The sequence below is a fragment of the Anolis sagrei genome, chromosome 9 (genome assembly GCF_037176765.1).
Source record: "Anolis sagrei isolate rAnoSag1 chromosome 9, rAnoSag1.mat, whole genome shotgun sequence".
Lineage (NCBI taxonomy): Eukaryota > Metazoa > Chordata > Lepidosauria > Squamata > Dactyloidae > Anolis > Anolis sagrei.
This window is the reverse complement of record NC_090029.1, coordinates 20,880,331-20,902,447: the sequence shown is the minus strand read 5'-3', so window position 1 is coordinate 20,902,447 and position 22,117 is coordinate 20,880,331. Positions and strand designations below refer to the sequence as shown.

The 22,117-nt window shown below is 44.6% G+C and overlaps 1 protein-coding gene across 1 annotated transcript in view; it reads left to right on the top strand.

Moving 5' to 3' along the window:
• PPCDC (phosphopantothenoylcysteine decarboxylase) overlaps positions 1-21,964 on the top strand; it is a 64,218-nt gene extending 42,254 nt beyond the window's left edge. The window contains exon 6 of the mRNA XM_060755551.2: positions 21,862-21,964. Coding sequence (XP_060611534.2) covers positions 21,862-21,890 — 29 coding nt within the window. The 3' untranslated portion in view covers positions 21,891-21,964. The remainder of the gene's footprint in view (positions 1-21,861) is intronic.
• The last annotated feature ends 153 nt before the right edge of the window (positions 21,965-22,117 follow it).

Below are 22,117 nucleotides of genomic sequence, written 5' to 3'. Positions count from 1 at the left end.
GGAGTTGTAGTTGCTGGATTTGTAGTTCACCTACAATCAAAAAACATTGTGAACCCCACCAGTAATAGAATTGGGCCCAACTTCCCACACAGAACCCACATGCCTTGAAGGGACTCGCTGGTGTGCGCCTCCCTCCAGCCTTGCATGCTCTCCCTTGCCTGCACATGCGCACCACGCCACCATGCACCGAGCATGCCTGCTCTCACCTCCTCGCTTGGAGTCTCAGAAACAGCCCTCCCCTTGAAGGAGGGCTCTTGATGGGAGGATTTGCCAACCAAGAAAATCCAACAAATGCTACGTTCAGCAAAGGACAAGAGGGATCCTCTCACTTCTGCAGGAGTCTACCGTATTCCATGCAGCTGTGGACAAGTCTCTATAGGGACCACCAAAAGCAGCATTGCCCAAACACAAATCAAAGAACATGAAAGGCACTGCAGACTACTTCAACCAGAGAAGTCAGCCATAGCAGAGCACCTGATGAACCAACCTGGACACAGCATATGATTTGAGAACACAGAAATGCAGGACCACTCTCACAACCACCATGTCAGGCGACACAGAGAAGCCATGGAAATCCACAAGAAGCATGTGGACAATTTCAACAGAAAGGAGGAAACCGTGAAAATGAACAAAATCTGGCTACCAGTATTAAAAAAAACTCTAAAATTACAACAGCAAAACAACAGAGAGGAAACAATCAGGGACATCTAATCACCTCTCAACAAAAGATTGCCCCAGGCACTGCCAGGCCATCCAATTGAAACATTCACACTTAGCTCCAGCAGACAAGAATTCTTTGCACCACCCTTGTCATCATTCCACAGATATATAAACCCATTTTCCTAGTTCCAACAGACCTCACTACCTCTGAGGATGCTTGCCATAGATGCAGGCGAAACGTCAGGAGAGAATGCCTCTAGAACATGGCCATATAGCCCCAAAAAACCTACAACAACCCAGATTTGCCGTCTGTTTCCAAGAAGGAAGAGAAGGACAGGTGAAGAGATCTTCAGCCTTCTCTGCCAAAGGGGTTCCGAAGACCAGAAGAAATATATGTTCTCTGATGGTCTTTGGTGACCCCTCTGACACAAAAACACAGTATGTCAAAGCGAATGAGATCTATAAGAGGAGATATTATTATTATTATTATTATTATTATTATAGATCTCAGCCGGCATTTGGAATCAACACACATCGACAAAAATCACAATCTGTCAACTGCAAAAGGCCACCTGACTTGGATCTGCGTGCATCATTCGGAAATACATCACACGGTCCTAGACGCTTTGGAAGTGTTCGACTTGTGATTTGTGATACGAACCCCAGCATAGAGATCTCGTTAATCCAAACTTTTTTTCTTTTCCACAATTGTGATATCTGGTGTATTGCGTTCCAAAACTTTGTCAGTTTGGATTCGAAAGTCCCACAATATTTTGCCTGTATTATTATTATTATTATTATTATTATTATTATTATTAGGCAAGGAATAGTCAGAGGTGGTGTTGCCACTTCTTTTCTCCGAAACATGGGTGCATGGTCTTGCCTGCTCAGCTTCCAAGGCCAGCTGGGATTTGAAGCATTTAGGGTTTTGGTGCAGAGGCCGAGCATCAGAGGAAACCAGGCCTCTGGTGTGAAAGCAGGGTGTGAAAGCAGTGGCTGAGGCACGATTTAAGAGCCAAGGCGGCTCTGGGAATCCCCTCCCCACCGCACCGCCTTGAGGGAAGATGTTTTGCTAAGCCGCTGCCAAGTTATAAAGGGAGGAAGTGAATCAAATCCGGATCAGACTTTGAGTCATTTTCCTGCGATAAGCAACTTTGAACCGCAGGGAGATGCTCTTGGGTGGCAGCCAGCTGGCGCACCATGGGCAGAAAACCAATCGGCAGAAGCACCGAAATATTTCTGTTGGCTTCTTTCATTTTGCTGTGACCTTGACATTCTTGCAAGCTTCTTGTGCCAGTCTTAGTGGTCCAAGTAGCCACACTCTTTGCTTCTTTTCATCTTTTCAGAAAAAGCTACACAAGAATTGACGCTGAAAGCAAACATGATCCTGGCTGGATTTCCAATCATGCTTTGGACTGGGGCGCAGAAAACCAAAATTCAATAGATATTGTGCTTCCATGGGGTGGCGCAGCATGTTAAACCGCTGAGCTGCAGAACTTGCTGACCAAAAGGTCGCAAGTTTGAATCCAGGGAACAGCGTGAGCTCCCACTGTTAGCCCCAGCTTCTGCTAACCTAGCAGTTTAAAAACATGCAAATGTGAGTATGAAGTCGAGCATGCCCCCCCCCCCCCCAAACAAGGGATGGTGACTTATAGTTCTGCAAAAGACAAAGGTACCAGACTGCACAATAGGGGTTAAGTCTTGGTCAATTTGCCAAGGCCTTAACAACAATGAGAACCCCACGAAACTTTGGGAATAGCTAGACCTTGGGGTCTCTGCCTCTCTCGGGAGCTGTAGTTCTCCAAGGACGGGGAGCAAAGCTTGTTTCCAGAGACACTAGGTCCATTTGGGCCACTCAAGAACTCCTGCCAGGACCTTTGTGCAACACCCTTGCGTTTTAGTCATCCCCTATGGCCATGACGGTGAACCTATGACACACGTGTCAGCACTGACACGCATGGCTATTTTTGATGACACGCAGCCACATGCGGCCACATACAGAGAAGTACACCTTATAAGAGCCAATCTAATTCCATCCTTAAATTTGTAAAAGGCTCTACAAATTTAACATTTGCACGTTTGAGCATTGTTCACTCCATAACTCGGCATGGAATATACATTTTTCTTATTTAAACTATAAATATTGCAAAATTATGTTTTTTTCCCTCAAAGTTGACACCCCACCCAAGTTATGCTCAGGTTTTTTGGCAAATTTTGACACACCAAGCTGAAAAGGTTGCCCATCACTGCCCTATGGACACTCTTTCCCCCCACATGGACAAACCTTATGAAATCTTGCCTTTTATGAACTTTAGATGTATGAAATGTGTTTTCTGATTTCTTTGTGTGGCAGAAGCCTTTCCCCTTTTCCTCTGCCCTTTGTTTCCCCTATATACATGAAGAAACTCCACAAAAGGGACTACAAAGCCCCAAACATTCCAGGAATTTTTTTTACCCACAACTTCCTTTTGCATGAACAATAGCCTGGGCAGCTGGTGGCCCTCAGAGGAATTGCCCAGCCCTCAGCTTGCCCCTTTGGCAAAAATCTTAATCATATTTCCTCCTGAAGGACAAAAGGTCTTCGAAAAACCTTTTGCCTTCGCTCTGATTAACTCAGCTATCTCCACCAAGAAACAATCACCCCAGGCTACACATGTTGATCCATTCCACTCAAAGCACAATAGATCAGGCTGGCTTGAGATTTCCCCTTTGTCTCGCCGGCCACATGGCATTATTTTTTTTCACATTCATTCATATATTCCTTTGTGTCTTTTCATCCCGCCTCCCTCTTTTCTGATTTGCTATCGCCGGTAGATGGAAGAAGCCTCCCCATTGGACCTTGCGGACCGCTGGAGCTTCCTGGTTGGTCCGGAGGCGCCGGGGGCAGGAGGGCCACCTCCCAGCTGTTCGCCCATTGTCCAATCGCAGTGGAGGGTGGCAGGGAGGCTGGGGTGGGAAGTTTGAACTCTGCAACTTTGAAAACTCTATATAAATGGCTGTATCAAATGTATTTCTTAATGCTTGCATGTGAAGGATCACTGCAATTGTATCCGCTTCAGCTGAATCGCGCAATAAACCTCGGTGTCACTTCTTCGCCTTAGCCAATTATTAATTATTAATATTAATAAAATTGATGGAATCAGGCTTCTCTGACGGCTTGCCAAGGTCATGGGCCCTCTTTGGTGCGGTCCAAGGGGTCTCTCTTACTGGGGAGACCCTCCTAAAGTCCGTATTGACTTCAAGTAGATCAATAGGTACCGCTCCGGCGGGAAGGTAACGGTGCTCCATGCAGTCATGCCACCAAATGACTTTGGAGGCGTCTACGGACAACGCTGGCTCTTTGGGTTAAGAATGGAGATGAGCACTACACCCCAGAGTCGAATACAACTAGACTTAATGTCAAGGTGAAACCTTTACCTTAAGTGAGTGAGAGGGAAAAGGAAGGGGCCTGAGGCTGTTAGGAATTGTGGGAGTTGGAGTCCAAAACACCCGGAGGGCCCAAGTTTGCCCACGCCTAGTTTAGCCTATCCAGTTCAAAGACGGACTGCCTGCATACTGCTGGACATCCAAAAACACAGCTTTTTCTTAGATTAGTGGTACCCAGCCTTTGGTCTTTGAGTCTTCTCTGCTAAAGAGTGTTGATACTTCACCAAACTACAACTCCCAGGACTCCATAGCCACGGTAGTTAACATAATGTCAAAGTTCATGAATCCTACAGTGTAGATGCAACCTCAGCCAACCAAGTGGTGTCAACAGCACTCTTATGAGCATGCAATGCAAAAGCTTCACGCGGCAAGATTCCTGAGTGTTGACAACTCCCAGTCCTTTTGTTGTGTCTTCCTTGTCAGAGGAAGGAGTGGAGGAGAGAAGAAAAGAGGTTGTCCACCCAAAGGGATTGAAGGGATTAGCAGTTCACAACACAACGCCTGGGGACATTGCAAAGAAAAACACAGCAGAGCCCTTGGATCCGCTGAGACAGTTTTATAGACCTGAATCATTCTTTTACAGCAGCCCTGCCCTAGTCGAAGTTCCCGCCCAGTTCCAACCCTCCATATAAAGCACAAGACCTGCTATGAGGCTCACCTGCTCCCCACAAGACCTTTTCCAAAGGGCTAGAACAGCATTTCTCAACCTGAGGATCGAAATCCTGGGGGGGGGGGGGGGGGGCACAAGGGGATGCTCACTACCTCTGAGGATGCTTGCCATAGATGCAGGCGAAACATCAGGAGAGAATGCCTCTGGAACATAGCCATATAGCCCGAAAAAAGCTACAACAACCCAGTGATTCCGGCCATGAAAGCCTTCAACAATACAATAATATATTTATTTATTTCTAATCTACCTTCCGGGCTGTTCAGAACTGTGGAAGTCCAAAACACCCGACGAGCCGAAGTTTGCCCATGGCTAGTGTAGATGCCACCCTCTGTGCAGCAATAATGGGGAACTTGATAAACAGGGGAAGAATGTAGCCGTTACTTTCACTGTGACAGTGATGGCCACAAAGACTCAAAACGGAAGTTTGAGTCAGGCATAGAGATTTGCTCTTCCGTTTGTGATACCTCGCCCATCCGGAAAATGTGTTCAAATTCAGTATATGCCATCCTTACCACGTCAATACCTGCAATTGCTGATGCTCCCAGTTTCTGTTTATATGTCTCACGAGCAATTGCTATTACTGTCGAAATGACAAGAGTGGCTAGAAGGAGCCCTTAAGGTGCCTGGGTTAGGAATAGGATTGCAGAGATCTGAGTCAAAATCTCTTGTTCTGACACCTCCTGGGTGTCTTAGGGCCCTTCCATACAGCCCTATATCCCACAATATCAAGGCAGAAAATCCCACATGATCTGCTTTGAACTGGGATATATGGCAATGTGGACTCGGATATCAAAGCAGATATTTTCTGCCTTGATATTCTGGAATATAGGGCTGTGTGGAAGGGCCCTTAGAGGGTCTGCAAGGTGAGCGCATCCATACTGGATATTTATACCGGTTTGATATCACTTTCATTTACATTACGCCACAATTATGGAATTTGTACTTTTTAATAACAACAACAAAAACAACAACATCCACAACAACAATATCCTCTCAACAACATCCTATGAGGATTTAAAGATTGAACTGCAAAGACTCTGGCACAAGCCAGTCAAGGTGGTCCCAGTGGGGATTGGCACACTGGGTGCAGTGCCTCAAGAACTTGGCCTGGAATTAAACACAATCAGCATTGACAAAATGACCACCTGCCAGCTGCAGAAGGCCACCCTACTCAGATCTGCACACATTATTCGCTGATACATCACACAGTCCTAGACACTTGGGAAGTGTCCGACGTGTGATCCAATACAACAGCCAGCAGAGTGACCTTGTTTGCTGTGTACTAATATTGTTGTGTTAATAATAATAATAATAATAATAATAATAATAATAATAATAGCTGACACAATACAAGGATTTAAAGATTGAACTGCAAAGACTCTGGCACAAGCCAGTCAAAGTGGTCCCAGTGGGGATTGGCACGCTGGGTGCAGTGCCTCAAGACCTTGGCCTGCACTTAAACACAATCGGCGCTGACAAAATGACCACCTGCCAGCTGCAAAAGGCCACCCTACTCAGATCTGCACGCATTATTCGCCGATACATCACAAAGTCCTACACAACTGGGAAGGGTCCGACGTGTGATCCAATACAACAGCCAGCAGCGTGATCTTGTCTGCTGTGGACTCATCTTGTTGTTTTTCTAATAATAATAATAATAATAATAATAATAATAATAATAATAATAATAATCACATCTTGTTGTGTTTATAATTATAATAACAACAACATAATAACAATAACACCTTTTTCTATTGCAGAGCTCTAGTGTCTGTCTACAAAGTACTCTGTCAAACTATGCATCCCAGGCTTCCATGGTAGTTAAAAGTGGCATCAAAGTGCAATATCCAACATAGTGTGGATACACCTCAAGAGTCACAAAAGACAAAGACAAAGGTCCCATCTACATCATCGTACAATGCAATTTGAAACTGCATTATATGGTCAGTATGGACTCATATAATGCAGTTTTTTTTTCCGCTGTGAGAAACTGCAAGTTGCTTCTGGTGTGAGAGAATTGTCCATCTGCAAGGATGTTGCCCAGGGGACATTGCCCGGTTGTTTGATGTTTGACCATCCTTGTGGGAGGCTTCTCTCATGTCCCTGCATGGGGAGCTAGAGCTGACAGAGGGAGCTCAACCCACTCTCTCTGGATTCTAACTGCTGACCTATTGGTCAGCAGTCCTACTGGCACAAAAGTTTCACCCATTGTGCCACCGGGGGCTCCCATTATATACGTCTACACTGACCATATAATTAATGCTGTTTGGAACTGTATTATATGGCAGTGTAGATGGGGGTCAAAGACCTTCAAATAGTTTTCTGACTAATTTGCATAAATAAGTGGTATTAATTGAAACCAAAGGTTGGGTTGTAAAACTCTATTACTGAAAGTTGAAAAGTTTATTTAAGCCTTATCAGTTGAATAGTCAATAAATAATTTTTCTGCTGGGGAAGAATATCTACACACGATAAAGTGTATGTACCCAAGTTTTGCTAAGACGATAATAATATAAATTGAGGTCTTGCCTACTGTAATCTTGGAAAAACAAAAACATAAATGTGGGTCTTATCTCTTTGCCTCCTCAGCCAACACTTCATCACTCACCAAACTTTGGGAAATGCTAACGAGGAATCCATAATTAAGGAAAGACCGCTGAGCTAACCTAAAGATTTCAAAATGGCCCCAAAATGTTATGCTCGGATGCATCTACAACAGGCATGGGCAAACTTGGCCCCTCCAAATGTTTTGGACTCCAACTCCCACAATTCCTAACAGCCTATATATGAACTATAAATCCCAGCAATTGGCTTGCTCGATTTTCATATTTATTTATTGAAAACATTGATATTCCGCCCTTCTCACCCTGACTCAGGGGACTCAGGGCAGAGCACAGCAAACATTCAATGCCGGGACACACATTCACATACAATACATAAACATTGAAAAACATTTATCAAAATATTAAAATACACCATTAAAAACCACCCTAGTCATCCGTGTCAAATCATTGGCCTGGTCATCTTTCCTATTGCCGCTTTATTGCCCTGTCTTGAAAGCTTGGTCCCACAGCCAAGTTTTGACCATCCATCTGAAGGAGAGGAGAGTGGGGGACGACCTGATCTCACCAGGAAGGGAGTTCCATAGCCGGGGAGCAATCACCGAGAAGGCCCTGTCTCTCATCCCTGTGACAATGGTGGGACGAAAAGCAGGGCCTCCCCGGAGGATCTTAATCTCTGCAATGGTTCATAGGTGGAGATGCGTTCGGATAGGTAATTTGGGCCGGGGCCGTTTAGGGCTTGATAGGCCAAAGCCAGCACTTTGAATGGTGCCCGGTAGCAAACTGGCAGCCCGTGGAGCTGGTGCAACATGGGAGTTGTATGCTCTCTGTGTGCCGCCCCAGTTATGAACCTGACTGCCTCTCGTTTGACTATTTGAGGCTTCCGAGCAGTCTTCAAAGGCAACCCCACGTAGAGTGCGTTGCAGTAGTCTATCCTAGATGGAACAAGAGCGTGGACCACTGTGGCCAAGTCTGACTTCCCAAGGTACGGGCACAGCTGGCGCTTAGGTTTTAATTGTGTGAACGCTCCTCTGGCCTCCACTACAACCTGGGATTCCAGGCTCAGGGATGAATCCAGGAGAACTCACAAGCTGCAAACCTGTGCCTTCAAGGGGAGTGTCACCCCATCCAGCACAGGTTGCAACCCTATACCCTGTTTGGCCTTGCGACTGACCAGGAGGACCTCTGTCTTGTCTGAATTCAACTTCAATGTGCTCGCCCTCATCCAGACCGTCACAGCGGCCAGGCATCGGTTCAGGACTTGGACAGCCTCCTTAGCATCTGGTGGAAAGGAGTGATAGAGTTGGGCATCATCTGCGTACAGATGGCATTGGACTCCAAAACTCCGGATGATCTCACCCAGCGGCTTCATGTAGATGTTAAACAACATGGGGGACAAGACTGAGCCCTGCGCGACCCCCCAGGACAATAGCCATGGGGCCGAGCAGGAGTCCCCCAGCAACACCTTCTGGGTACGACCCTCCAGGAAGGACTGGAGCCAATGCAGAACAGTCCCTCCAAGACCCATCCCCGCGAAGTGCCCCAGAAGGATACCATGTATCATATGTATATATGTATCATATGTATTTGGAGAAGAAATCCGTCACAATACATAATTCAATATCAAGGCAGTCTCTGAGCATGTGCAAAGTATTTTTAAAGGCGTGGAACTTCCATATTGAAGACTGAAAATGGGTCCGAGCAGTTGATGCAGTTTGACATTACTTTAACTGCTTTGGCTGAATGCTCTGGAATCTTGGGAGTTGCAATTTTATGAGGGCTATCACCCTTTCTCCCAAACTACAACTCCCACGATTCTATAGCATGGCTAATAAAGTGGTGTCAAACTACATCTATTCTCAAGTGCAATCCGTTCTCGCCCAAGATTTGGGAGTCTATGAAACCAGATTGCATGCCCTCACATCTCATAACTTTGCAAACTCAATGACATTGTTGTAAAAAAAATGCCTGGGAAAATCTTCAGGGTTGCAGTGAAAGTTTATGACCAGTCTTTTGTTTGGTGATCATACCCACTGAGTGCATCTACACCAGTGTTTCCCAACCTTCCTAATGCCGCGATCCCGTAATGCAGTTTGTTTGTTTGTTTATTTATTTACTCCATTTATAGACTGCTTTTCTCAGGCCTCGGGGGACTCAAAGCGGTTAACAGTAGCAAAATTCGATGCTTGAACATCATAAAACAGATTAAAATGATTAAAAACCATGGCGTCAATATACAAACATTACAAAGTCAATATTACATCACTCATGGCGTCTCTTAGTTAAAATCGAGATCCAATCTCGTCATCCAGTCGTTCCATGTTCCAATATTTGTTACACTGCCTTTTCGAATGCCTGCTCGAACAACCAGGTCTTAACCTTCCTACGAAATGCTAACAAAGAAGGGGCAGATTTAATGTCTTTGGGAAGGGCGTTCCATAGCCGAGGGGCCACCACTGAGAAGGCCCTGTCTCTCGTCCCCGCCAAACGCATTTGTGACGCAGGCGGGATTGAGAGCAGGGCCTCCCCAAACGATCTTAACATCCTAGCTGGTTCATAGGAGGAGATATGTTCAGACAGGTAAGTTGGGCCAGAACTGTTTAGGGCCATGATGGCGAACCTACGACACGTGTGTCAGCACAGACACGCGTAGCCATTTTCAATGACACACGGTCGCATGCGGCCACATACAGAGAACATACACATACATCCCAAGGAGGACATTTCATCCTCGGCTCCTACACCAGCATTTTTCTATAATGCCGAGATATATGGCATTATAGAAAAAGTAGGTAAGATAAATAATTAGTTTTTGGTTTATTAAACACAGTTATATATTACAATAATATATTTTTGTTATTAAACTATAAATATAATTAAATTATGTTTTTTTCTCGAAGTGACACCCCACCCGAGTTATGCTAGTTTTTTTGGCAAGTATTGACACACCAAGTTCAAAAGATTGCCAACCATTGGTTTAGGGCTTTATAGGCTAGAGCCATCATTTTGAATTGGGCCCGGTAGCAAACCGGCAGCCAGTGGAGCAGGCGCAACAAGGGGGTTGTATACTCCCTGAGTGCCGCTCCTGTTAGTAACCTGGCTGCCGCCTGTTGGACCGTTTGAAGCTTCCGGACAGTCTTCAAAGGCAACCCCACGTAGAGCGCGTTGCAGTAGTCTATACAGGATGTAACCAGCGTGTGGACTACCGTGGCCAAGTCAGACTTCCCAAGGTACGGGTGCAGCTGGCACACAAGTTTTAACTGTGCAAAAGCTCCCCTGGTCACCACCGAGATCTGGTGTTCCAAGTGTTATAGAGCTAAAATTTAAGGGTCTTTGCCAGGAAGCAGAGACCAATTAGACTAATCAAAGAGTTCTTTTTCCCTGGTGAGACAGAGAAGCATCCCATATTTTTCCCTGATTACCCAATGAAAAGTCTCACCAGTTGAAGAAGAGCCATCGAAGTTTAATGCGATTCAGTTGAAACCAAAGCTGCAATCATTCGCCAGCAGAGCATGAGGGGAATACACCAATACAGTCATATTTATAGCAAATTCAAAGTTGTAGAGTTCAAACTCCCTGCCCCAGCTTCCCTGTTGTTCCCTGCCATGATTGGGCGATGGGCTCCAGTGGTCCGTAGGAACCAATGGGGAGACCTCTGCCACCTGGTGGTGACAGCCAATCAGGAGAGATGGAGGCGGGATGAGGGAGCACAAAGGAATCTGGGAAAGGAAGTGCCATGCCATGCGGCCGGCGAGACAAAGGCCAGTCTGATCTATTGTGCTTTGAGTGGAATGAATAATCAGAGCGAAGGCAAAAGGTTTTTTTGAGGACCTTTTGTTCTTCAGGAGGAAATATGATTAAGATTTTTGTCAAAGGGGCAAGCTGAGGGCTGGACAATTCCTCCGAGGGCCACCAGCTGCCCAGACTATTGTTCATGCAAAAGGAAGCTGTGGATAAAAAAATAATTCCTGGAATGTTTGGGGCTTTGTAGTCCCTTTGGTGGAGTTTCTTCATGTATATAGGGGAAACAAAGGGCAGATGAAAGGGGGAAAGGCTTCTGCCATACAAAGAAATCAGAAAACACATTTCATAAAAGGCAATATTTCATAAGGTTTGTCCATGTGGGGGGAAAGAGCAACCATAGGGGATGGCTAAAACGCAAGGGTGTTGCAGCCAAGCACCAGTTCAGGACCTGAACAGCCTCCTTAGTAACGGGTGGGAAGGAGTGACAGAGTTGGACATCATCTGTGTACAGATGACACCGCACCCCGAAACTCCAGATGATCTCCCCCAGCAGTTTCATGTAGATGTTAAAAATGGGAGACAGTACTGAGCCCTGAGGAACCCCACAAGACAATGGTTGTGGGGTTGAGCAGGTGTCTCCCAATAACATCTTCTGGGCGTGACCCTCCAGAAAGGACTGTAAAACTGTCCCTCCAAGGCCCATTCCAGAGAAGCGCCCCAGACGGATACCATGGTCAACAGTATCGAAGGCCGCTGAGAGGTCCAGCAGAACCAACAGGGACATACAAGTTCCTTAAGTTGTGGTGACCCCCAACCATAACATTATTTTCTTTGCTACTTCATAACTGTAATGTTGCTACTGTTATGAATCATTATGTAAATATCGAATATGCTCATTCACTGCACCAAATTGGGCACAAATACCCGATACACCCAAATTTGAATACTGGTGGGGTCTGGGGTGGATTGATTTTGTTATTTGGGAGTTGTAGTTGCTGGGATTTATAGTTCACCTACAATCAAAGAGCATTCTGAACTCCCAAAGTTATTTGTAGACAGCAAGGAACTCCGTATTCCATCCCATCAGCAGAAGGACGTAAGGGGCAATGGCATCATAATGGTCTCTTATTTGCTTAAGAAGACAACCTTTTTTATGATTCCGCAGGTGTTTAACTTTCTGGCTCAGTTACGGTTTATGATGTTTGTACGCTCTCGTAAAACATATGGCTTTGTCTTATCGTGGGTTTCCGTTTGTTAACTGTAATTTTGAATGGTTTTATTGCTTTAATTGTGGAAGGTTATTTTTTCTTAGTCGAGGGAGAGACAGGAAACAGAGTACATCAATCTAACCAAAACTCACTCTCTTCCCCACCCCTCTCTGTGTGTATATATATATATATGTATACACACAGAGACACATACATGAGGGTTGAATGAAAAGCAATGCCTCCACCTTCGTTACTTGGGTTTGGATGGGAATATTTTAATAACTCAAACTCAGAAATAATCCTTAGAATGTGCTCTTTAACTACCACTATTCGCTTTTCCACATAATCACCAGACAATTGGATACGTTTCTGCCAACGAAGAACAAGTTTTCTGAAGCCATCATGGAAGAAGTTGACACTCTGTTTCCGCAACCAGCATCTCACAGTTCTCTCAACCACTATTCACTTTTTTCACATAATCACCAGACAATTGGATACGTTTCTGCCAATGATGAACAGCCACTATTCACTTTTCCACATAATCACCAGACAATTGGATACGTTTCTGCCAATGATGAATTAGTTTCCTGAAGCCGTCATGGAAGACGTCGACACTCTGTTTCCGCAACCAGCGTCTCCTGGTTCTCTCAACGTCTTCATCAGAAGCATCATGATGTCCCCGCAGATCTTCTTTCATGATTGGGAACAGATGGAAGGCAGACGGTGCTAAATCTGGACTGTATGGAGGATGCCGGACGGTGGTGAGATCCAGTCTCTGAAGTTTCAAGTCTGTGTGCTTTCATTTCAGGCATCAGCATCCTGGGTACCCATCGTGCACAGATCTTTTGATAGCCAAGCAAAGCAATAATATGATCCACGCGTTCGTGTGAAAGGCAGATTATGCTTGAAATTTCTCTTTGAGTGATACAACGATCATCCTGAATCAATCTGTCAACCTTTTGCTTATGAAACTCGGTGGTTGCTGTCACAGGACGTCCAACTCTTTGTCTGTCATGCAAGTCTGATGTTCCCACCGCAACATCTTTAAACTGACTCACCCAACAACGCACAGTACTCACATCAACACAATCCCCATAAGCAGCTTGCATTCTCTGATGAATCTCCTTTGGGGTGACACCTTCTGCTGTCAAGAATTCAATGACTGCATGATTCTTAAGTCACATTGACCAACCATCTGCACAGGGTTCCATGCTTTGCACTTTAACAACACAACCGTTCAATGCAAAGGCTTCCTGCCAAAATGGAACTGTAGAGGAGAGTCTACTGAACAAGCCAGTACCTGCTGCATCTGTTGAGGAGTTACGAAGGTGGAGGCATTACTTTTCACTCAACTCTCGTATCTAGGCTAACTACTCATTGAGAGCTGGAGACTTGTGCAGTCAGGAATGAAACCCAACAATATATATACAGAGAGGGGAGGATACATGAGTTATAGTTTAACATGGTGATTCGTCTTTTCTACCCAAGAGTTTTAGTACCTCACCAAACTTCCAACACCCATAATCCCATAGCATTGAGTTATAACAATTAGTGTTGTCGAAGGTTTTCATGGCTAAAATCACTGGGTTGCTGTCTGGCCGTGTTCCAGAAGCATTCTCTCCTGACGTTTGGCCCACATCTGTGGCAGGCATCCACAGAGGTTGTGAGGTCTGTTGCAAACTAGGCAAATGGGGTTTATATATCTGTGGAATGATGTCCAGAGTGTGAGAAAGAACTCTTGTCTGCTGGAGGCAAGTGTGAATGTTGCAACTGGCCAGCTTGATTAGCATTGCATAGCCTTGTAGCTTCAAAGCCTGTCTGCTTCCTGCCTAGAAGAATCCTTTGTTGGGAGGTGTTAGGAAACAATCAGGGCTTTTTTTGTTTTAAATGTAATTTTAATGCTGTTGCTTGTTGCTTATGTTTTGGTTTTATCTTGCTGTAATATGTTGTCCGGGCTTGGCCTCATGTGAGCCGCCCTGAGTCCCCGTAGGGTATAAATAAAGATTATTATTATTATTATTATTATTATTATTATTATTATTATTAGCTAACACCTTCCAACAAAGGATTCCCCCAAGCAGGAAGCATCCAGGCTATGAAGCTGCAAGGCCATTTATTGCTTGGGCCTCAACACACTAGAGAATGAATCCACTTTAAATCCGGTTGCTGCATTCTGCAGAATTCTGAGTTTTGTAGTTTAGGGACGAGCCTTTAACAGCTTCACTAAACTACAAACCCCAGCATTCTGCAGGAGGCTGAAACTGGATTTAAAGTGGATTCATTCTCTACTGTGATGAAGTGGCCAGTTTGCAACATTCACACTTGCCTCAAGCAGACAAGAGTTCTTTCTCCCACCCTGAACATTATTCCACATTTATATAAACCCTACTTGTCTTGTTTCCCGCTGACCTCACAACCGCTGACGATGCCTGTCGTAGATGTGGGCGAAACATCAGGAGAGAATGCTTCTGGAACATGGCCTGACAGCCTGCAAAACTAACAGCAACCTAATTAAAGTGGGGTCGAACTGCATTCATTGTATAGTGCAGACTCAGAGCATGCTCTGGTTAGAAGAAAACACCCAAGGCGGAAGAAAAACAGTCATCGAAACATTCCCAAAGGGAGTCCTTTAAAGACTGTGATATCCTTCTCTTGACAAATAAGGAACAACAAGGAAGGGACCTTGGGAATCTCACTCAGTCCCTTGGCTGTAAAGCCTATGATGAAACTCTGGACCAACGTTGCAAGAGGCGAATTTTTTTTTAAACGCTGCAATCTGTTTGTGACGCATCTACACCATTGCATTAATATAGTTCCACAGAATCATAGAACTGGAAGAGACTACAATGGTCATCCAGTCCAATCCCCTGCTATGCAGAAATAATAATAATAATAATAATAATAATAATAATAATATTTGGGAAGGATCCGACATGTGATCCAATACAACAGCCAGCAGAGTGATCTTGTCTGCTGTGGACTCCTCTTGTTGTGTTAATAATAATAATAATAATAATAATAATAATAATAATAATAGGGAAGGTTCCGACGTGTGATCCAATACAACAGCCAGCAGAGTGATCTTAACTGCTGTGGACTCATCTTGCTGTGTTTCTAATAATAATAATAATAATAATAATAATAATAATAATAATAATAATCTCCTGACCTCACTATTGTGTAAAAAATCAAACTATGGATTGTCAATATCGCAATCTCAGGCGACACCAGAATTGAAGAGAAACAAACTGGAAAAGCTGACATGATATGAGGATTTAAAGATTGAACTGCAAAGACTCTGGCACAAGCCAGTCAAGGTGGTCCCAGTGGTGATCGGCACACTCGGTGCAGTGCCTCAAGACCTTGGCTTGCACTTAAAAACAATCAGCGCTGATAAAATTACCATATGTCAGCTGCAAAAGGCAACCCTACTGGGATCTGCACACATTATTCACTGATACATCACACAGTCCTAGACACTTGGGAAATGCCCGACGTGTGATCCAATACAACAGCCAGCAGAGTGATCTTGTCTGCTGTGGACTCATCTTGTTGTGTTTCAAATAATAATAATAATTACAAGAAAGGAGATTCCACCTGAACATGAGGAAGAACTTCCTGACTGTGAGAACTGTTCAGCAGTGGACCTCTCTGCCCCAGAGTGTGGTGGAGGCTCCTTCTTTGGAGGCTTTGAAACAGAGGCTGGATGGCCATCTGTCAGGGGTGCTTTGAATGCAATTTCCCTGCTTCTTGGAAGAATGGGGTTGGACTGGATGGCCCATGAGGTCTCTTCCAACTCTATGATTCTGTGATTCTACTAGCTGTCCCCTGCCATGCGTTGCTCTGGCCCAGTCTGTGTAGTGTGTATATGTGTTTTGTGTGTGTATATATGTGTGTATATATGTGTGTGTGCGTATATATATATATGGGTGTACATATGTGTGTGTGTATATATGTATATATGTGATTTTGTGCATGCATTATAATGGTTTTTTTTTTGTTTTGCTTTTTAAGTCCCTTCTGATGTGTTTTTCAGTGTTTTTATGAGTGATGGTCACTCGTTGGCCTGGTGGGTGTCTTGTGTCCAAATTTGGTGTCAATTAATCCAGTGGTTTTTGAGCTATGTTAATCCCACAAACGAACAATACATTTTTATTTATATAGACTAGCCATCCCTTGCCACGCGTTGCTGTGGCCCAGTCTGGCGATCTTGAAAATAATGAGAAAGTGTTGGTTTCTACTGTATGTAATTTCTTTCTACTTGTGGGTAAACAGTATTTCTTGTTGTTTCTTTGTCAGTGTTGATGTGGAGAGTGTCTGGTGTGACTACTCTGGAACATGCAACATATCATTGTCCTTCTTTAGGGGTCCCTTTCCAATCTATCTATGATACTATATCTCTCTGTGTGTGAATCATATCTATATCTATGGGTGGATGGCTCTTTGTCAGGAGGATTACGTTTTCTTGCCCTGATGAAGGGCATTGGACTGGATGGCCTTAAATATTTTCTGTTGGCCATGGGGGTTCTGTGTGGGAAGTTTGGCCCAATCCTATCATTGGTGGGGTTCAGAATGTTCTGATTGTAGGTAAACTATAAATCCCAGAAACTACAACTACCAAATGTCAGAGTCTATTTCCCCCAAACTCCATCTGTGTTCATATTTGGGCATATGGAATATTTGTGCCAAGTTTGGTCCAGACACATCATTGTTTCAGTCCACAGTGCTCTCGGGATGTAGGTGAACTACAACTCCCAAACTCAAAGTCAATGCCCATCAAACCCTTCTTGTGTTTTCTGTTGTTTATGGGAGTCCTGTGTGCCACATTTGGTTCAATTCTATCATCGGTGGAGTTCAAAATGCTCTTTGATTGTAGGTGAACTATAAATCCCAAGAACTACAACTCCCAAATGAGAAAATCCAAAGTTTTGAGTGAAGGACATACATTGAATCATAGAATCAAAGAGTTGGAAGAGACCTCATGGACCATCCAGTCCAACCCCCTGCCAAGAAGCAGGAATATTGCATTCAAATCACTCCTGACAGATGGCCATCCAGCCTCTGTTTAAAAGCTTCAACATTGCGTTGTTAGGTGTATGCTGTCCAAATTTGGTGTCAGTTCGTCCAGTGGTTTTTGAGTTCTGTTAATCCCACAAAGGAACATCACATTTTTATTTATATAGATCGATGATTCTAAAGACTTTAGCTTTCTCTGGCACAGTGTACCAGCGTCACCCCAAACTACAACTCCTTGGATGCCGTAAGATTGGGCCATGGCAGTTCAAGTGGTGTCAAACTGCATTCATTCAAGGATAGATGCACCCCTCAACCTTAATCTGACAATGTCTAGGGATCTTGTGAGCCAAGGAAACTCAGTTTATGAGGCTGGTACATTCTGAATGCCTGCAAGTCCCGGTGATATTTATTCCGGGCCTTCCCCCAGGTGGAAAGAGCTGGTGTCAGGTATCCAGGGCCATTTCCCGGGGCGACGGGCGCAGGTGGGAGAAGTCAACATGTCAGCCTGTTTGTCTGCCGTCTGGTTCCTTGGAAGGGAGGGCACTGGGAAAGTATTGCAAGACTTTCAATAACAAAGCCCTTGCATCAGAGGGAAAGCAGGTGGCTCATCTCATCCCTCTAGTTTGAGGAGGCATTGAACATCCACTCATGAACTCCTTTCGACTACAGTTCATCGAAGCTCTCCGAGAATTCCAAGCACATCGCAACACTACAGATCCCAGGATGGCACTGGAGGACCCAGGGCATATTGAAGTCGAACATGACTCCCCCCCCCCCTCCATAAGAGGTAGTAACTTATAGTTTTGCTAAGGACAAGGACATCAGGCTGGATAATAGGGGTCAAGTCTTGGTCAATTTTGCAAAGACACTAACAACAACAACGGGGATCACACCTGGAATATTGTGTCCAATTCTGGGCACCACAATTCAAGAGAGATATTGACAAGCTGGAATGTGTCCAGAGGAGGGCGACTAAAACGATCAAGGGTCTGGAGAACAAGCCCTATGAGGAGCAGCTTAAGGAGCTGGGCATGTTTAGCCTGAAGAAGAGAAGGCTGAGAGGAGATATGATAGCCATGTATAAATATGTGAGAGGAAGCCACAGGGAGGAGGGAGCAAGCTTGTTTTCTGCTTCCCTGGAGACTAGGACGCGGAACAATGGCTTCAAACTACAAGAGAGGAGATTCCATCTGAACATGAGGAAGAACTTCCTGACTGTGAGAGCCGTTCAGCAGTGGAACTCTCTGCCCCGGAGTGTGGTGGAGGCTCCTTCTTTGGAAGCTTTTAAACAGAGGCTGGATGGCCATCTGTCAGGGGTGATTTGAATGCAATATTCCTGCTTCTTGGCAGGGGGTTGGACTGGATGGCCCATGAGGTCTCTTCCAACTCTTTGATTCTATGATTCTATGACCCTTCCCATGTTAGAGAGTGTGTACATTTAATCAAGGTTTTATGCCCTATGTTTCATATATAGCAGTGAGAGCTGGACCTTAGGGAAGGCTGAGCGAAGGAAGATCGATGCTTTTGAGCTGTGGTGTTGGAGGAAAGTTCTGAGAGTGCCTTGGACTGCGAGAAGATCCAACCAGTCCATCCTCCAGGAAATAAAGCCCGACTGCTCACTGGAGGGAAAGATACTAGAGACAAAGCTGAAGTACTTTGGCCACATCATGAGGAGACAGGAAAGCCTAGAGAAGACAATTATGCTGGGGAAAGTGGAAGGCAAAAGGAAGAGGGGCCGACCAAGGGCAAGATGGATGGATGGCATCCTTGAAGTGACTGGACTGACCTTGAGGGAGCTGGGGGTGGTAACGGCCGACAGGGAGCTCTGGCGTAGGCTGGTCCATGAGGTCACGAAGAGTCGGAGACGACTGAACGAATGAACAACAACAGCACATTTATTACTTCCCTTTACACTTATGTACTCTCTTGAACTTCTATTGGACTTTTTTCCTTTCTGAAGGATTCTTAGAAACTTTTCGGAAACTTTACCTTTTCAAGCCCCATGAACCTTTGGACTTTTTAAAACTTGTTCCTCTCCCCAGCCCCATGGGCTCTCAAAATGGCTTTATGAATTCTCAATGGGACTCGGGGGGGGGGGGGGGGGGCTAGGTGGGCTTATATTTTCTGTATCATGGTTTTTATATATCCATATTTTCTCTCTGTGTATCTGACCTTTTCCTGACCCTTTTTGCCCCATCCCCCCCTTTTTTTTTTGGAAAAATGTATAAAATATAAGGAAGTCGCCCTGGCCCTGGAAAGGGAGAGACACTCCTTGCATGGACGATAACAAAGGGTCGTTCCCCCTGGCCTCGGAGGTTTGACCACCAAGGGAAACAGCCCATTGGCAAAACCTTAATCTAATTTAATAGGACAAGGGGAAGGCTTCGGAAAGCTCCCCTCTCCTGACCTGTCATCCATTCAATCTCATTCACTGAAAACATCTACCTAAGTTTCCCCCCATTGTTCCTCTGTCTTGGTGTAAAAGGAAAACCCAGATTATGTTGGTATCGCCAACATCAATGTTTATTGTCATCACTCACAGGACAATAGTAAGGCTTAGCTCACAGGCCTTGTTAGAACTCACCAAGCCCCTTAGACATTTCCTGAGTTTCCATAATCCACTCAAGAATGCATTGTATTCCCTTGTCCTGCCTCCCTCTCTCCTGATTCGCTGGAGTGAAAAGAAAATACTGGAAGGGTTTGGTGGGCATTGGCCTTGTGTTTGGGAGTTGTAGTTCCCCTACACCCAGAGAGCACTGTGAACTCAAACAATGATGGATCTGGATCAAACTTGGCACGAATACTCAATATGTCCAAATGCAAACACTGGCGGAATTTGGAGAAAACAGACCTTGACATTTGGGAGTTCTAGTTGCTGGGATTTATAGTTCACCTGCAAAGAGCATTCTGAACCTCACCTAAGATGGAATTGAACCAAACTTGGCACACAGTTCTCCCCTGACCAACAGAAAATACTGGAAGGGTTTGGTGGGCAGTGTCCTTTGGTTTTGGAGTTGTAATTCACCTACATCTCGAGATCACTGTGGACTCAAACAGTGATGGATCTGGGCCAAACTCTACACAAATATTCAATATGCCCAAATGTGAACACGGAACTCCCATGATCAACCGAAAATACTGGAAGGGTTTCGTACGCATTGACCTTGAGTTTTGGAGTTGTAGTTCACCTAAATCTGGAGAGCACTGTGGACTCAAACAATGACAGATCTGGACCAAACTTGACACGGATACTCAATATGCCCCAAAGCAAACGCTGGTGGAATTTGGGGAAAATAGACCTTGACATTTGGGAGTTGCAGTTGCTGGGATTTATAGTTCACCTACAATCAAAGACCATTCTGAACTTCACCAATGATGATATTGAACTAAAATTGGCATACAGAACTCCCGTGACCGAACAGAAAATACTGGAAGGGTTTGGTGGGCATTGACCTTGAGTATTGGAGTTGTAGTTCACCTAAATCTGGAGAGCACTGTGGACTTAAACAATGACGGATCAGGACCTAACTTGACACAGATACTCAATATGCCCCAAAGCAAATGCTGGTGGAGTTTGGGGAAAATAGACCTTGACATTTGGGAGTAGTAGTTGCTGGGATTTATAGTTCAACTGCAATCAAAGAGCATTCTGAACCTTACCAACGATAGAATTGGGCCAAACTTCCTGCTGCTTCTGCAGTATTTTTTCCTTTTCCAAAATTGCTTAGACTCGTGTAGCGTCCATGCATTCTTGTGTTTTATTAGCACTCCTGTCCTTCACACCTTAGGCTTCGGGCTGTTTGGAAAGCCAAGGCACACATATTTTCTTATTATTAATAATAATTGCTATCGAAATTGTTAGGGTGGGGACTCGGGGTTTTGGTTGTTGTTGTTGTTCCTTTGAAGAATGCTCGCTTGGCAGCACTAGGGAAAATAATAATAACATTCATAATAACTATGGTCCTTAATAGCAAATGCAAAGCAGCCAAAATGGAGTCGGAGGAAAAAAGGAAGGAAAAAACAAAACAAAAGGGGAGATCAGCATTTTTGATACAGCTGATGGATATGGATTGTTTTTAAAAGATGGTGGCCATGATGGTTGAAGTAATCCTATATCTAAAGGAAAGTTGAGCATACTTAGGAGACAAATAAAGATAAGTGTCGTTTTGACTTTTGTGGATTTGAGTATTCATGGATTTGATTACAATGTTATCTCTAGTAATCTCAAAGTCCTCCACTGTGATTTTGTGGTCAACCTCAGCCAGATATTGGCCATAGAATGATCCTGGAGGACCTCTAGTTGTGCAATTGTGTGGATCTGGGCAGGTGGCAGACCTGCGTTGGGTAATACAAAACGTTGGATGAGTGAAGGTTGGATAAGTGAGACTCTTTTTTATATCTAACAAATGCAATGTTTTGACATAAGTCCAGAACATGATAGTTGCCACTGTTGATGAAATCATGGAGGAATTTAAAGGGATCTGACCCTGAAGGAGACTCCCCACGGCCCCACCAAAGAGGGATCGCTACAATGGTGAGCAAAGAGAAGCCCAATCTTAAGTGATTTTTCCCCTAGGTTCCCAAAAAGAATCTCACCAAGGTTGAAGAAAGCACCACTGAGATGATTTATTTGCGATTCAGCTGAAAAGGATGCAGAGCAGCAATATTTCACCAAGCTAAACATGCATGAGTACAAATAAAAGCCATTTTTATAGAAAAACAGAGTTGTCTGGTTTGAATCTCCCGCTCCCCGCCCTCCGCCCGGCTTGAAGTTGATTGGCTGGCGCTTTAACAGCTGAGAGGAGGCTCAACCACCTCTCGAGCACCTGGGC